Raw genomic sequence first — 16722 nt, forward strand, 5'->3', positions numbered from 1 at the left:
ACCAAGGAAACTTATCTTTTGAAACTGGGGATCATGTTAGACAATGTTGGGATTTCTTTTCTGTAGTAAAATGGTGTGGTCAATTCCCACCAAAGATATATACTTTGGTAGCTGCTTGTGGATGAGAATCAAGTCCAGGAGAGCAGTTAACCCTTTTTGCTTCTTCTACCTTTCAAAGGTGAAATGTCAGTAAGGCAAGTTCACTATTTATTGATTTGGTGAGGTGAAAAAAAAAATTCTATGCAGGCATGACTCACTTTACCTTATTGCTGTGATGTTCACAGAGCCAACGTACTAGAAAGCGGGGACCCAACTTTCCCACAGCTCACAGCTTCCCCCCACAGCATGGATAGCATACTGCCCTCTGGAGAAGGTAATTATGTTCTTTGGGGATAGTGAGGCTGACCTCACATTACATTTTCTGCTATAATTAGAGGAAGGGAGGGAGAGGGGGAGGGAAAAAGACAAACACCTTCATTCTTCTCCTTAAACAGGATGCTTATAGCTTAGATTTTCTGTAGATTTTAAGTTTTTTTGTTTAAACTAGAAATCTCCACACACACACACACACACACACACACTATGCATGCATCTATGGAAAGAATATAACCATAGGATGATTAATTTCTCTATCACAGTACTTGACGAGTATTTACAGTCTTAGAAGGGCCACTGATCTGTGCCAGTGGAAGTTGGATCCACCCCAGTAAAAATTGTAGTTGTTTGAATTTTAAACTAAAATAGTACATGTATATACTGTTTCTGAGATATTCACTTAAAATGTATCATTGAACAAGGTAATTTTAATTTGTTGAATTCAGTTACTCCAAGGGAAAGTAGCATTTTCCCATTCCCACCCCCCTTTCCTTTGAATGCTTTCTGTTCCTTTCCATCTTTATTATAGGTGGACAGAAGAGGAGTCATCCTACTGTTCCTGGAATTCCAGGTGGAACAAGAGCTGGTGCAGGGAAAATTGGCCGAATGATCGCAGAAGAGATCATGGAGATCCATAGGTAGGTGGCATCGTATATATTGCTCCCCTTAAAATGAAAACAGCTAAAGAAGCCAGCTCTTCATACAGTCATATGTGTCCTAGTGACCCTAAGAAAATTACAATTGAGCATCATGGAAAAAGGAATCATTTAGGATGTCTCATACTTCATTGTTTGGAACTCCCTTTAGCCATGACCCAAATTCCATTCCATCCTAGGCTTGGGGACTGCTTTTTAGGTTAAAGAAGAGTTGGTCTTGTGATGGAACATCTCACTATATACCCCCTCACTGGGACAGGAGCTCTGATATCCAGAATTGTTCAGAATTATTAGGAACCCCATGAAGGAAATCAATTAGGAGTAGCACATGATAGAGGGTTCTTTATGAAATGACTTGGGATCAAGGGACCCCTAAATTAAAAACTTAATGAACCAGCCTCATGAGAAAGAGTTATTTTACCTCTGCTTCCATGGGAAAGTTAGAATGAAAATGTTCTCAGGTTTTTTTTTTGTGATGGATGTTGGTGTTTAAAATGTATGTAAGAAGCCCAACTACAGGGCACTGAAGAGAAAAATGCTAGCCTGGCCTGTAACACCCACAGAGTCTATGTGATAGGATAAGAGGGTCCTGGCCCTCAATACAAAGGGTGGAGTCTGGGCCAAGAAGAATCCACCATGAGCTTTTTAGTTGGGTTCCCTGGATTAATTGTATAGGCAGCTGGGGAACACTTGTCTTCAAAAAGGAACTAAGTTTACTGAGAGTTGTACAGTACTGACCATCTGGCCAAAGGTCTATTTTTTCATAAAGGAAGCATAGTTAAATACTGAATCTTAGTTGAAGTGGCATAAGTATCATGTGGTAGAAAGGACAGACCACCAAGGAGCCAGAATTAGAATCAATAGGAATTCTGAGGACAGGTCCTTGCTGAAGCACACAACTGAGCCTTTCTCAGGCCCCCTTCTCCCCACCCCAACTGAAGGAGAGGGTCAAGTCTGAATCTTAAAATGAACTGTATAGCTTTATTTCAGACAGCAAGCATAATGATTCTATCTATTATTCTTTGGCTCTGATTAAGGAGACTTGGGGAGTGAGGATAGGGGATGGTAACAATAGAATGAAACCAGCCCAACTATCACATGCACATGCTAGTGATTTTGCAGTTTTCCCAACGGTTAAAAGTCCAAATATCAAATCCAAGATGTTTGTGAAATGCCCTAGCATGAGAGGAGTTTTTCCTTTTCGAAGTCCCACTTAAGTCTACCTTTCTGTGATATAGGATAAGAGGGTCCTCGCCCTCAAGCTGTGGTTCAAGCCCACTGAACATCACAAGCACACCACCTCCTGATGCATCTTCTCCAGGAGGCAAGAAGGTAAGATGCTACTGCCACGGTGGTCCCCACCTCCCCAAACCTGAGGATCATTAGGATGGAACTGGGTCACTGAGCAACAACAGCTTTCTGAAGGGGATTTGATTCTTTTATTAGTATTGTAAGACTTTCTCTACATATATGCTCACATATATTCACACATGCAGACAACCATATATAAGCATGTTTGCTTATGTCACCACTTAAAGTATGACCAAACAATTTTGTAGGTATTTTCAGGGGAATATGCACATCTATGTAGACCTGTAGCGCTATATATTCCTAAGGTCCTATTGGAAATGTTTGTTATTACTATACTTTGTGGGTTAGTTATATTACTAGCTGTTCACTTATCTGAATATAGTTCTAGTCCCCTGCCTGCCCTATCCCCTTTAGCCCCAAGGTCTTGTCAAGACTCTGTTCCATCCTTGTCTCTGAAGACTGTGATGCACAGATGGGCCTTCACCAAGAGCTCTCCTAAGAGAGAGGTCTCTTCCCAAACCAGCTGTGGGGTTATTTCCCCCTGCTTTGTCATTGTTTTCTGAGCATAGATACATTCAGCTATTTGCCTATTTGTCCAAGGGTTCAAAAACAATCCAAGAGTAAAAATACCACTTGCAGAATATGTGGGAGTTGGCCACCCACAGCACCAACCACATGACTAACTTCTGGCATATGCACTGTTCCCTCTTTGTCCTCAACCTACCTGAACCAAGTCACCAAAAGAATCTTATCCAGGGAGACAGGTAGAGTTTGAAGAAAATAATACAGAACATAAACTGAGCAGTAAGAGTACCAACCATCATGGAATCTCAGAATGTGGGTTGGAAGGACCTTCAGAGGTCATCAAGTCTGCTGAATATCCAGAAAAGAATCCGTTAGACCACAACATCTGACTTCTGAGGCCTGAAGACTCCCAGTAAGGGGAAACTCACTATCTTCCAAAGGCCCTTTGGCTTTTGAATTGCCTTTTGGTAACGTATACCTGTCGTTCCCATGTCTCTGCTGGGGTCAAGCAGGACATGTTTAATCCTTCCAATTGTTAGTCACTCTACTTGAAGACAGCTATCATTCCTGTGCCAACCCCCAACTCTACTCTTCTTTTTTATTTCTGATTAAACAGACGCAGTTCTTTCAACCATATTCTCCTATTATACAGACACAAAGTTTTTCATCCTATGATCATTCTGGTCATCTTTGTCTCTGGACATTTTCCAAGTATTAGTGGTTTTCTTAAATACAGACCAGCATGTAATTATATAATTTTATAGTATCTGACCAAAGCAGTATCCAAGCCTGTATTTCACCTTGACTGGGTAACTTGAATTAATACCAATTCCCTATTATTTTTGATCTGTCCTTTTCAAAGAAAACAGCCCAAATAAACAGCGCATGTAGATTTTCCTTTTTTTTGATCCTTCTTTCTCCCCATAGTTTTATTTTTTTCTTGTTTTATTTTTTGCAAGGCAATGGGGTTAAGTGGCTTGCCCAAGGCCACACAGCTAAGTAATTATTAAGTGTTTGAGGCTGGATTTGAACTCAGGTACTCCTGACTCCAGGGCTGGTGCTTTATCCACTGCGCCATCTAGCCACCTTATCCCCATAATTTAAAAAATCCAACAAAACTCCACTTTTTGTTGGTGCTTAACACTCCCTGAACTTGAAAAATCTTCTATCTATAAATCTATCTATAAATTCATCATTTATCCTCTATAGTTATCTTTTTTTGTTTTTTGCAAGGCAATGTGTGACTTGTCCAAGGTCGCACAGCTAGATAATTATTTGAACTCAGGTCTTCCTACAAAACTGGTTACCAAATACTTTGTGCCCACAACAGTCTCTTTGGATAAATCCTCATTATGTTTCCAAAATTTCATTCTTAGAGAAGGCTTTTATGAAGCTTGAACATAAATTTTTCATAGAATTTTATTCCATAGAATTCTACCTATCCATCCTCTGTGCCATCTTAAAATACAGGTGCATAATTGCATCATGCTTGACTTTCCTATCACAACTTTTTAAATGTGGTGTCACTTCCTTCCATCACTTCTACTCCAGTAACCAATTTTCCTTTTTTGGTAAGTTAAGTGAAATCCTTAAGCTGGACAAAAATTAGTAATAGATTTGTTTTTGACAAATTTAGCAAAGAGAGTATCTATTACATGAGAGGAACAGAGAAGTTATCCACAGAATCATGGCCCTTTGTCTTTCTCACAGTCCTCTGTCTTTGGTTATTGCTCTTCACTCTCTCCGCCAGGCTTTTCTCTATGCACATTCTCCCTCTTCTCTCCACTTGCCCACCTTTTATTCTGAAGGAACACTTTCCCTACTTAGCTAACAGTCCCAGTGAGGCCTAGAGGGTTTAATTTTTGTTGCTTTTGTGTTCAAGGACATTTGAAGCTGTGGGTTTTATAATGCTTTTTTTCTTGAAGTTGCCTGCTGTAAAAGTGTGTGCCTAGAGTGCTGCTCAAACCTCCCTGTGGTTGGCATGGTCTCTGGCTTGGCACTTTCCAGTCTCTTCTGTAGCCTTTTCATCTTGAAGCCCTTCTGATTAGACATGAAAGATGCTACACAAATACTTTAATCCTTGGTTTAGAAATCCAGATTGCAACCTCATTCTTCCCTAACCTTCCTTCAATGGGCAGCAGTGAGGAAAATACCATCTTGGGTTCCTTGTGGTCTTCAGGTTTTATGCAGATATTGGTAGTCTTTGGTAATATTGCCACAGAAGAAATCCAGAAAACTGTTTTTGTGCATATCAAGATCACCAGAAATGAGACTATTGATCCGTCCATTTTCTGTCCTGGATGTGTCCCAAGCAGATGAGATCTTTGTAGTTTTATTAGCTGTCCCAGGACTTCATTTGCTAAGGTTCCCGGTCTCTTGTTATTCATAGTTGGTTCAAAAAGTGAAAAACAAGCCAGCTATATATTTATTTCATGATCCAGTTACAACCACAACAAACCTACACTAAATTAAAAGATCACTCTATGTTTCCTATTTGAGGGCACAGGAAAATACATGAAGAATAATGAGATAAGACTGGATCAAAATTAAGGCCACTGTGCCAGTAGAGGAGAGGGAACTCCTAAATATTTCTGAGCATGGGAGATGGGGGAGGTATGACAGGCAGATTGGAAGGGAAGAGGCAAAAAGACATGGTAGGAATTCATGGATGAGGTGAGGCAAGTTACCTTCTCATCACTGGTAGTTGCGGGAATAAAGAGGAAGAGGTTTGTTTATTAACATTTTAAGATCCGCAAAACACATCTATTATCTCATTTGATGATATTGGGAGGTCTGAGAGAATCGAAGACAACCCCACCATTTCATATTTGGATATTGTGATGCCAGAAACAGAGAAGGTAAAGTCATAAAGCAGGGTTTGAAGGGTAAATAATTTTGCTGTCCAGCTGGCTGGAGGTGACTGTGCCATCTTCCTGACAAACCCTAAAGCACCCTAAACTCATCTCCTCCCCTCTGCATCTGCCATCCAACTGACTAGAAGCCACTAACCTTGTATGCTTGAGTACTCTGAGTACTTCACACCAATCTCTCAAGTTGGCAGAGTTTGATTTTTCAAGGCAAACACTTCATTCTAATAAATATCTATAAGTGGCTATTGTATGCATAGCAAAATAAATAATGCACAATAAATAGGTATTTGGGGTTCAGATCATTTCTTGAATAATCACTGTCAGCTGCTAGGGCACCAAGTGAGATACAAACAATTCAAACTGTTGGATACATATGCAACTTTGGTGGACATGGACATGAACTGCAGGGAATGAGAATGCATGCGTGGTTTCTGATATATTCCACTGGAGGAAACACCCACACTTAAGCTTAGATTCACTGAAGGAAGTTCTGTGTGAGGCTTTATGGAAGAGAGTATCATCTACTTCTATGTAAGAAGAGCAAATGGACACAATCATCAGAGCAGAATGCTTAGAAGAGGTCCAGATAAAGGTGATCACTTCTTAGGGGATAAGTGGGAATCAGCTCTCAGCAAGAGGAGCACAAGGCTGGGGCTGTCCCTGGAAAAATAAGCCTTCATGGTTGCTATGGTTGGAATTTGAAGCTTTATTGTTAGATAATCATTTTGCCAGTTACTATCCTGGCAAAGCTGCAGAGCTAGTGAGTGGTTCAGCAAACTTAAATTAGTTTGAAAATGCTGGTGTTGTTTAGTCCAAGACCATGGAGAAAGCCACTAATCTCACATAGCCCATTTCTCCACAGCTACTAGCTTCTCACCATTCTAGTTACCACTAGCTCCTGAACAGATGAAAGGGTGAGACAAGGGCGTATTCTTGGCTCTTATCAGTAGTGGATTAACTAGATGATTCTAGGTCCATATTCTTACCTATTTCCCTGGCTTGGGGGGGGGGGGGGCGGGGAGCAGTGGCACTGTTAAAGACAAAGTTGGTAATCAACCTAGAAGATGCTTTACTCACAGACAAGGGCCAGCAGAGTAGGCCTGCTAACACCAAGTGGTCAAAATGAGGCACAAAGCATTTCGTGCTAAGGTCCTGTCAATAGCCCAGGGAGAGTTCCAGATCAGGGACCAATGATACTGAACCAAATGAATAGAGAACAATTTTAGAAGTGAAGGTTTTCTCCCCACTAACTTCTGTAATATTTAAGACTTACCACAAGGAATGTTCAGATGACCTCCTTTGGTTTTTTCCTTAGTGATCATTCTGCTTTTTAAATAAGATTTGAGTTTAAATAATGAAAACTTCTATGCTTTTTTCCCTGTTTGATAGATTTTAAATGGAGGAACTCCAGACATTCCTTCTGCTGGCCTCCTCCCAGGGCAGATCCAAGAAAATCCTGGCTATCCATATTCTGACAGTTCCTCTATTCTTGGTAAGTAGGCCAATATAGGAACTGTTTTTGTTGGGGGGGTTTTAAATGATATTAAGAGTTTTTACATAAATCAACTTTGTGATACTAAGTTAAGCTCAGATTGCAAGCTATTTGTACTAGTCTAATAGGAGAATTTGAAATTTTGAGGACAAAAATAATAATAGCTGAGTTATAAACAGTGGTCTTTTCTCCTTGAAATCACTCTCTGATCTCTCCTTTTCCTTTCTCTTCTGTAACAGCCCCTTCCCCTTTTTCCTGTTTTATATTTAAACATTTCTGATACCTACACAAAATTTACCTGTGTTCTTGAGTCTAAAAATTTGGTCATTTTAATTTTATATTTCTCCTGAAACTTTCTGCAATAAATAAGGATCTACACCAAAAGTTTGTTGTAAAAATTATTAAAAAATAAAATTAAAATCATTTCATTAAAAAAAGCAATTTTGTCCACTAATAAATTTGTTTTCTATTCAGGTGAGAACCCCCATGTTGGTATAGACATGATTGATAACGACCAAGGTTCCAGTAGCCCCAGTAATGATGAAGCAGCCATGGCAGTCATCATGAGCCTCTTGGAAGCAGATGCTGGTCTTGGTGGCCCTGTGGACTTCAGTGACTTACCTTGGCCACTTTAAACATTACTGTACAGTTGCTTCAGCAACATCCACAGTATCAAAGTGCATTATTGGTGGAGTTTGACCGTCTGTGAAGCTTCTTGGATAAAGAGATAATAGCTTTTATGATCAAACTTCATAAAAGCCATCTCAAAGCCATTGATACAAGTCAATCCTACTATGTGTAACTTTTTAAGACAAAGTGGAACTAAAACCGCTACAGTGTTTCTGCATCATTGATTATTGAGCTAGCTGTGAATAGCTTGCATTAATTGTATATTTTGGATTCTGTTCGTGTTGAATTTTTAAATCATTGTGCACAGAAGCATCATTGGTAGCTTTTATATGCAAACAGTCATTTCAGATGTATGGTGTTTTTACACTACAAAGAGGTCCCCCATGTGGACATTTCTTATACTAATTGTATCATAAAGCTGTTTATTCTTTCTTGTAAGAATCCTTTACTATAAATATGGGTTAAAGTGTAATGTATTAGACAGTTAAATATTTTTAAAATAAATGTTTCTTTTGTTCTATAAAATACTTCTATAAAATACTGTTCACTTTTTTAAAACAAGTAATTTGAAAAGAACATTGCCTGTCATTAATTTTTTTGTCATTCTGCTGCTCTCCTTCCCTCTTTACTTAAATTGGTAAACTACTTAGTGTGTGTGTTTTAGGTATTCGTTCACAGGTTATGGTTTCACTAAAATGAAGTATGATGTTCAAATAGTACTAAATTTCTGAAAGCAAAAATGATATATTCACAGACCATTTTAGCATATATCCTTGAAATTTAAGTTCAGAATATGATCTTAGCATTATTTTGGTTTACTGCAACTAGTTACAGATAAGGTCAATGCTGTAAGAATTGGAAAATAGTGTATTTTCAACTACCATTTTCTAACTGAAGGCAGTGCCATGACTGGGGGGGGGGGTGTCTACCCTTATACCATCCAAAGAGGAATGGCTAAGTGAAAAATCTGCTTATTCTTAAGAATTAATAATCTAGTCAGAAACATGAAAACAGTGTAAGTTTATTTCAATGAAAAACTCAAGTTTACAATCATTTAGTAAACGAGAAGTGAACACTTCATTCCTATCCCATGACATTTATGAAAACACCTTGTCAGTAAATAAATATCTGTGAACAGATTAAGGGTAAGGCAGACTGGATGATAAATCACCTCTGCTGTTCACATCCCTGCACGTGACTCACACAAGATGAGTGAAAAACTGCACTGGGAAACAGACTAAACAGCTACTAAATATCATCCTAACCATTCAATGAACCCAGTGGTAAATACTTACTTTATGCTCACTCAAACAGTGAGCAGCAAACCCTACTAACAAATGATAGATGCTGACTGCATTTCCACCTTTTGCTGAAGAGGTTTTGATAGAAGCACTGGTTTAAATTTGCATTGTGCATCACAACTATAAAAATGGCTTTAAGAATTCCATGGAACCACCACTTATAAAGTGCTACTATCAATATTGTGTTACTGCATTTTGTCCGGGCTGTGGCCAAAGTCTATGCCAATCCCACCATTTCTAAATGTGAGAGAACTGTCCAGCATACAAAGAACCAATTTCACAAACCTACTTGGTAAACAAATACATTTATATAAGAGGAACCTCAGGATGTCAGATCTGATACCTTTGGTCTTAAAAAAAAAAGTCCACACTGTATCCTCCTAAACACTGGTGTGTGCATTTCACAATGAAGAACAGTTGGCATTGCAGTGCCGAAGAATGAGGGCAGCATCACTGGCGAGAGGAGCATGCTAGCATTTGAGAGATGGGCTGCCTCCATCACAGCATTGGACTCTGTCCCTCAGGATCCATCTCATTGCTGCCAGGAGGAGGAGGAATAGGTAGAATATCCAACTCATCCACTTGAGGTGTTGGATGCATGACCACCAGCTGGTCCTGGGGAATGTCTGCGGCAGCTGCTGCTAGGTTTGTGATAGACTTACTTTTCACACACTGGAAGTCCACATGCCGACTTTTTCCTTCCTCCTTCTCCCAGGACATGCGAATAAATGGTCTTTGGACATAGTTGTAGATTACTTCTGGGCGCCCACCAGGCCTTTTCTTGACTTTCTCTTTGTAAGTGGGATACCCTGAAGGAAACATTTTACACAAATTATACATAACTTTGAATTCCAATTTTCTATCTAAGAACCAGACTAGGAAACTTCAAAAGCCTTTTCATGCTTTCACAATGTATGATCAATACTTTTTAATACATCAGAATAAAAGATGCATGACATAGGAAGAAGGCTAAAAATGCAGGCAGGAGACAAAGGTTCATCTATGGCTTCACATATTCATAATAACTATATGAATGTGAAAGACAGCAACCTATGAGCCTCAGTTTGATAATGATAACATTTTTATAATAAATACTGTCTTGAGGATGCAATTAGGAAATGCCTTGCAAACCTATTAAACTAGTTATTAAAAGAAAATAGAAGGCATTTCTTTCTGTATACTTTCTCTAGTTTTACTAACAGACAAAAAGAAAAAAAATATGAAAATTTACATTTTACCAGTTAAATGGAGCAACTTTCAAATTTCTGTCCTTGGAAAAAATTCAAGAGAATACAATTCCACCTACCCTAAAACACACTGTTTCAAAAGCAGATGGCCACCTCCTGAATCAAAATCCTGCTTTCCTTGCTGATTTTTTAATGTGGTAGCTTCTCTCTGCCTAGTCTCTAGGCTCACTAGCCTATATTCTGATCAGTATTTACTGAGCAACCTGTAGGAAACAAACCAAGTCCAGAACTGTCCAGGGACTATGTTTGTAATCAAAGATAAAGATGTGGGGGAGATTATAGCCTGCTATGAGAGACTTCAGGAGAACAAAGATGAATGAAGGCCCAGGGGAAAGGTATAGAATAGGCAACAGTGAAGAAAACTTTGAGGGATGGGGAAGGCTTCAGAATGGTGTAGAATTTTATCAGGAAGAGAAAATGATGAACATAGATAGGATCGGTGATCAAGAACAAGAAAGAACTTCAGAGGACATTTAGCTCAATTTTATTATAAGGGGGGGAAAAATAGGCCCTAGAGTCATCAAGAGTGTCCAAAGCAGGCCATGACCTGATACCAGACTCAGATCACACCTTGCTGCCTTCCTGGAGAGTGTGAACTCTACAGACTTTAGTTGGAGAATGTACAAGTCATGCTGAAGGAAAATTGGGGGTGGGGGGCAGGAGGGGACACATGCTGAGCAACAAGAAAGTCACAGTTTATCTAAACCAACCGGTTTGTGTTCAGGACAATGGGAGAAGACTTCACCATCAGAAGCAACCAAGTAGCTTGACTTGGAAAGAAATGTACATAAATCATACATGAAGGCTGACAAATAAAAAGGTGCTTTTTCAACACTCAAGTTCCATAATGGACTCTATAAAAATCGAAGTTGTTCTGCTTTGTTTTTGTTGAACTCCTATCCTTAATAAGACACTTGTCCACTAGATGGAGCAGCAAACCTTCTCAGCTTATAAACTCTACATTAGGTCCCATCTAGATCTTCACACTGACACTTAAAAACCTGTGTGACTTTAGGTAAGTCACTTATAGCCCAGGGGTCTCAGTTTATTCACCTGTAAAAGAAGGGTGTTGGACTGGATAGCCTCTAATATTCCTTCCCTGCTGTAATGCTACAAGCCTAGGAAGGTATGTAGTCACGGCAGGTAGGAGTGATTTTTTAAAATTTATTTATTTTGAATTTTATAATTTTTTTCCCTAATCTCATTTTCCTCCTCCCATCCCCGACAAAAGGCAATCTGTTAGTCTTTTACATTGTTTCCCATGCTATACATTGATCTAACTTGAATGTGATGAGAGAGAAATCATATCCTTAAGGAAAAAAAAAGTATAAGAGATAGCAAAATTACATAATAAGATAACTTTTTTTTAAATTAAAGGTAATATAGCTGTGTGGCCTTGGGCAAGGCACTTAACCCCATTTGCCTTGAAAAAACCTAAAAAAAAAAATTAAAGGTAATAGTCTTTGGTGTTTGTTCAAACTCAATTCTTTCTCTGAATACAGATGGTATTGTCCATCACAGATACCCTAAAATTGTCCTTGATTGCTGCATTGAGGAATTGAACAAGTCCATTAAGGTTGAACATCATCCCCATGTTGCTGTTAGTGTACAATGTTCTTCTGCTTATTTCACTTATCATTAGTTCATGCAAACCCTTCCAGGTTTCCCTGAATTCCCATCCCTCCTGGTTTCTAATAGAACAATAGTGTTCCATGACATACATATACAAGTTTGCTAAGCCATTCCCCAACTGAAGGACATTCACTTAATTTCCAATTCTTTGCCACCACAAACAGGGATGCTATGAATATTTTTGTACAAGTGATGGTTTTGCCCTTTTTCATGATTTCTTCAGGGCATAGACCCAGTAGTGGTATTGCTGGATCAAAAGATATGCATACATATTTTTGTTGCCCTTTGGGTGTAATTCCAAATTGCTCTCCAGAAAGGTTGGACCAACAATGTATTAATGTCCCAGATTTCTCACATTCCTTCCAACATTGATCATTGTCCTTTATGGTCATATTGGCCAGCCTGAGAGGTGTGAGGTGGTACCTCTGAGAAGCTTTAATTTGCATTTCTCTAATAAGTAATGATTTAGAGCAATTTTTCATATGACTATGGATCACTATGATTTCCTCATCTGTAAATTGCCTTTGCATATCTCTTGACCATTTGTCAACTGGGGAAAGGTATGAGTGATTTTTAAAAAAATAAGAATTGGTCTATTTTGTATGAATTGGGATGGAATGTAAATTAATGAGAATTCCTCACTTATTTAAAAGGAAAATAAAAGCAATACCCAAAATATCATTTTCACTATGCAGCAATGCTGCCCAGGTTCCTTAGAACTAAGAAAGGCAAGAACTGACTTTAAGTAGTAGGAAGAAAACTAGGTGCCCTAGTCTCAATTCTATTCCTCCATGTTCCAGATCTCTTCCTATGGTCTGTCATGTAAGAATCAATGAAGTTACTACTTTTAACTACCCAAAATGAAAAAATTCAACTTCAAGGAAAAGGAAAATTGAGAAGATTAAAAAGAAGGGATGTTCTAGGAGCTACACCAAGATACAATCTTTGTTACAAAATCAGTTTTAGTCAAAGGATAAGAACAGGCAGTTTTCAAATAAAGAAATTAAAACTATATATAATTATATAAAAGTGCCCAAATCATTATTGATTAAAGAAATGCAAATTAAAACAACTATGAGGTTTCATTTCACACCAATCAGATTGGCCAAGATGAGAAAAAGGGGAAAGGATCAGTGTTGGGGAGGTTATGGGAAGACTGAGACTTTGATGCTTTGCTGGTGGAGTTGTGAACTAATCCAATTATTCTGTAGAGCAACATGGAACTATGCTCAAAGAGCAAAAAATATTGTTCAATTCCAATTCTAGGCCTATATCCAGAAGAAATCATAAAAATTGGGGAAAATCCCACAATGTTCCAGAATATTCATAACAGTTCTTTTTGCAGTGGCAAAGAATTGGAAATTGAGGGGATGCCCATCAATTTGGGAATGGATGAACAAGTTATGGTTCATGAATACTATGGAATATCATTGTTCTATAAGAAACCATAAATAGTCATATTCTAAGAGAAGCATGGAATGAATTACAGGAATTGATGCTGAAAGAAGGGACAGAACTAAGGGAACATTGTAGACATTAACAACAACATTGTGAGTTGATCTACCTTGATGGATGCACCTCCTCTTTAGTTCAGAAAGCTAGAACAATGCTATCCACATCCAGAGGAAGAAAAACAAAATCAAAACGCCCTACATAATCTGAATGAACACTACATTCACTTTTTTAAAATTTCTTTTGCTTTACTTTTCTATCTCACAATTTTCTTTCTTTTCCTTCACCCTAATTCCTCACACAGAAAATGACTAATCTGTAAGCATGTTAAATACAAATGTGTATATACAATAGTCAATAGACTGTTTGCCATTGAGGGAAAGGTGGAAGGAATTTATGCATCTTAAAAATATGCATATGCATGTAGATGAATGTTGAAAAACTTCATAACATGTAACTGGAAAAATAAAATATCAATTGTAGGAAAAAAAGCAGGTTAGAGAGAATGGAGAAACTTTTCAGGAGATTTTTCATCTTGGAGAAATCTCCAAATTTCTTTACCAATTCATTCTGGCTTTATCACTTTAAAGATAAACAGGAAAACAAAACAGAGGGCAAAGTGTGACACTGCAGAATGACAAGTGCAGAAAGCAAGAAGCCCCCTTCCAGAAGTATAAACAGAAATATAAGTGATGAACTAAGTTATTTCTCTATAAAGCTCCAGAGTCCAACAATAGCTTTCAGTATCCAGATAAATTCTATTTCCCTGAAAAGAAATCATTCACAAGTAATTTTAAGACAAATCACCTCTTGACTCTAGCAGGGACTGTGGGACACAAAAGTGCAAACCAGCATTGTCTCAGAACATCTGGAATATCCTTTCTCCACTGGCCCCCCACCCAAAAGACATGCTTATAAAGATGCGACAATAACAATTATAGTGTTTTCAAAAACTGTTTGTGTGTGTGTGTGTGTGTGTGTGTGTGTGTGTGTGTGTGTGTTATATGATAGCATAAGTCTTTCACCTTATACAGGGATGTATCATGAATGGTAGGGAATTTAAGTGACCTGAGGTCTCAGTCCTTAGGTGCTGAAGCGTAGTACTTATTCTGTTCTGAAGAGAGCTCCAAGCTAAAAACAGGCCCCTCATCCCTAGCCCCAACACATGTTTAATGTATTTTTGTATTAGTCAATTGTAAAAGAGGAATTAGAACTAAGGAAAAAACATAAAACAAGTTTTAAAAGGTGAACCCAGCCTTGCTCTACATTCAGACTTTATGATTTTTTTCTCTGGATATGGATGGCATTGCTCTTAGTGGGTCTCTCAGGGTTATTCTTGACCTCTGAACTTGAGAGAAGTTCCTTCCATTGCCTCACAAAATTGCTGTGCAATGTACTTCTGGTTCTGCTCACTTCACTTAGCATCAGTTCATACAAGTCTTTCCAGGCTTTTCTGAAGTCTGAGCCATCATGAGTTCTTATAGAATAATAATACTCTATCACTTTCATATATTATAACTTGTTCAGACACTCCCCAACTGCTCATTTCCTCAAGAACATCTCATGATTCAAAATTAAGATCCTTCAAAGCCAAAATCCTCTCCCCGTTTGTATCTATTTCAGTCCAATCTCTCCAAAGTTTGCATAATCCTTGGCCTTCCCACTATGGTACCGGCTAAAAAGAGAGCTGGATATGGAGTCAGAAAACCTCACTGCCATTTATTATCTTTGTGGCCATGAGCAAGTGACTTAATCTTTCCTCAGCAGATGACTTCAAGGACCCTTCCAGTTCTAAATCTATGATGCTATGATCCTCTGCTGCTAAGCTCATATTTATCCTAGCAAGCATTTATATAATTCTGTAAGGTTTGCACAATGCTTTGTATGTTATGTTAAAGTCAAAGTTCCTATTATTCTCATTTTACAAATGAGGAAAATGAGACAGAGGGCTCAGGAGATTTGCCTAGCATCACATAGTTATGTGTTTAAACTGAGATCTTGATTCCAAATCTAGCCATCTACCCACTCTTTATTACTTATTCCATTTTTCTGTGCTAACAGATTAGGTGATTTAACAACCCAAGTATTCCTGGCCACCCTGGTGGTGCTCAGAGGTCCTTCCATGCCTCTTGAAGTATGGGGTCAAGATAGAGGGGCATATTTCTTACTTCTCTCTCACTTCTACAGTGACCTTCTGCCCTCACCCCTCAGCAGCCTCTCCTTTTTGGAGATTCATTCTATCCATCTTTGTCATATAGAACAAATCTTTGCTTTAATACTATTCTACTGACTTCCAGACCGTTCCTGCTCCTTTCTCAAGGTACCTAGATCAGCACAGTGCTTCTTCTCCACCAAAACTCCTGGAGATCATGCTGACCTGTGAGTTCACCAGCCTCCAACAGCTCATGACCTCCAATTTCACATCACCTCAGACATAAAAAGGGATTATAGTATGATGACTTTGAAAACTGGTTCCCCACCTCCATGTTCCAGAACTCTGAAATGCTCTTAAGTGTAACTTCAATCTTTCCCACTTTATCTCACTCTTCCCAAAGTTGAGTCAATATTTAATCAACCTGCTTTGACACCATCAGCTACTCTTTGTCCCCTTCTCCTATCACTGCCAAGTTTCCCAGGCTGGATTATTAGCACTAACCATCTTCCACAGTCTCAAATCCATACTGTAGAATGTTCAAGTCACAAAACTGTGCCAAACAGGAGTCACTACAAATTTACATTTTATCATCTCAATTTTACCACTATGCTGCGTGAAAATTTGCATTCTTTCCTAATCACCTGAGTGGCTATTCCAAATATTTCCAATCCTTCCCATATCACCTTTATATTCTTTCTTTCTCAGCAGACCATCTCCTACTTCATTAAGGAAAAATGAAGGCCATCCACTGGGAGCTCCAACTATACACCTCCAAAACTCTCTTTTCACCTTTCTCCTCTGTTCTAGTCTCTACTGGAGAGCACCTTCTTGTGAAAGCCCATTCTTCTACTGATGATCTTTATTTCATCCCTTTCCATCTCCTCCAGAATCTTACTCTTTTGAACATTATCTTTGTTTAAATCCCTCCTTAGCTGCTGTCGCCTTTTCTATTACCTACAGACTTTCTGGGAGTCTACTAAACCTTTCATTATCAACCTCTATTTTTTTCTCCCTTTGGAACTATTAGAAAATACCATTGTCAATACTTGTTATCTCCATTGTTTCACCTACAACTC

General features: G+C 38.5%; 2 protein-coding genes across 9 annotated transcripts in view; one reads left to right on the forward strand and one right to left on the reverse strand.

Annotated features, from left to right (window-relative positions):
* Window positions 1-8355, forward strand: part of BMAL1 (basic helix-loop-helix ARNT like 1) — a 104313-nt gene extending 95958 nt beyond the window's left edge. For 3 of the 4 annotated variants that reach the window (XM_074230337.1, XM_074230339.1, XM_074230340.1), the window contains 5 exons: window positions 285-373; window positions 905-1013; window positions 2270-2363; window positions 7127-7229; window positions 7704-8354. In XM_074230337.1, coding sequence (XP_074086438.1) covers window positions 285-373; window positions 905-1013; window positions 2270-2363; window positions 7127-7229; window positions 7704-7864 — 556 coding nt within the window. In that variant the 3' untranslated portion in view covers window positions 7865-8354. Of the gene's footprint in view, window positions 1-284; window positions 374-904; window positions 1014-2269; window positions 2364-7126; window positions 7230-7703 lie in introns of all 4 variants that reach the window. The other variant, XM_074230338.1, reaches the window with a different exon arrangement.
* A 505-nt stretch (window positions 8356-8860) lies between these two features.
* The window catches only part of BTBD10 (BTB domain containing 10), a 100220-nt gene continuing 92358 nt past the window's right edge, over window positions 8861-16722 (reverse strand). For all 5 annotated transcript variants that reach the window (XM_074230344.1, XM_074230342.1, XM_074230343.1 and 2 more), the window contains one exon: window positions 8861-9969. In XM_074230344.1, the coding sequence (XP_074086445.1) occupies window positions 9659-9969 (311 nt within the window). In that variant the 3' untranslated portion in view covers window positions 8861-9658. The remainder of the gene's footprint in view (window positions 9970-16722) is intronic.

Source organism: Macrotis lagotis, chromosome 3, assembly GCF_037893015.1.
Source record: "Macrotis lagotis isolate mMagLag1 chromosome 3, bilby.v1.9.chrom.fasta, whole genome shotgun sequence".
NCBI classification, from domain to species: Eukaryota; Metazoa; Chordata; class Mammalia; order Peramelemorphia; family Peramelidae; genus Macrotis; species Macrotis lagotis.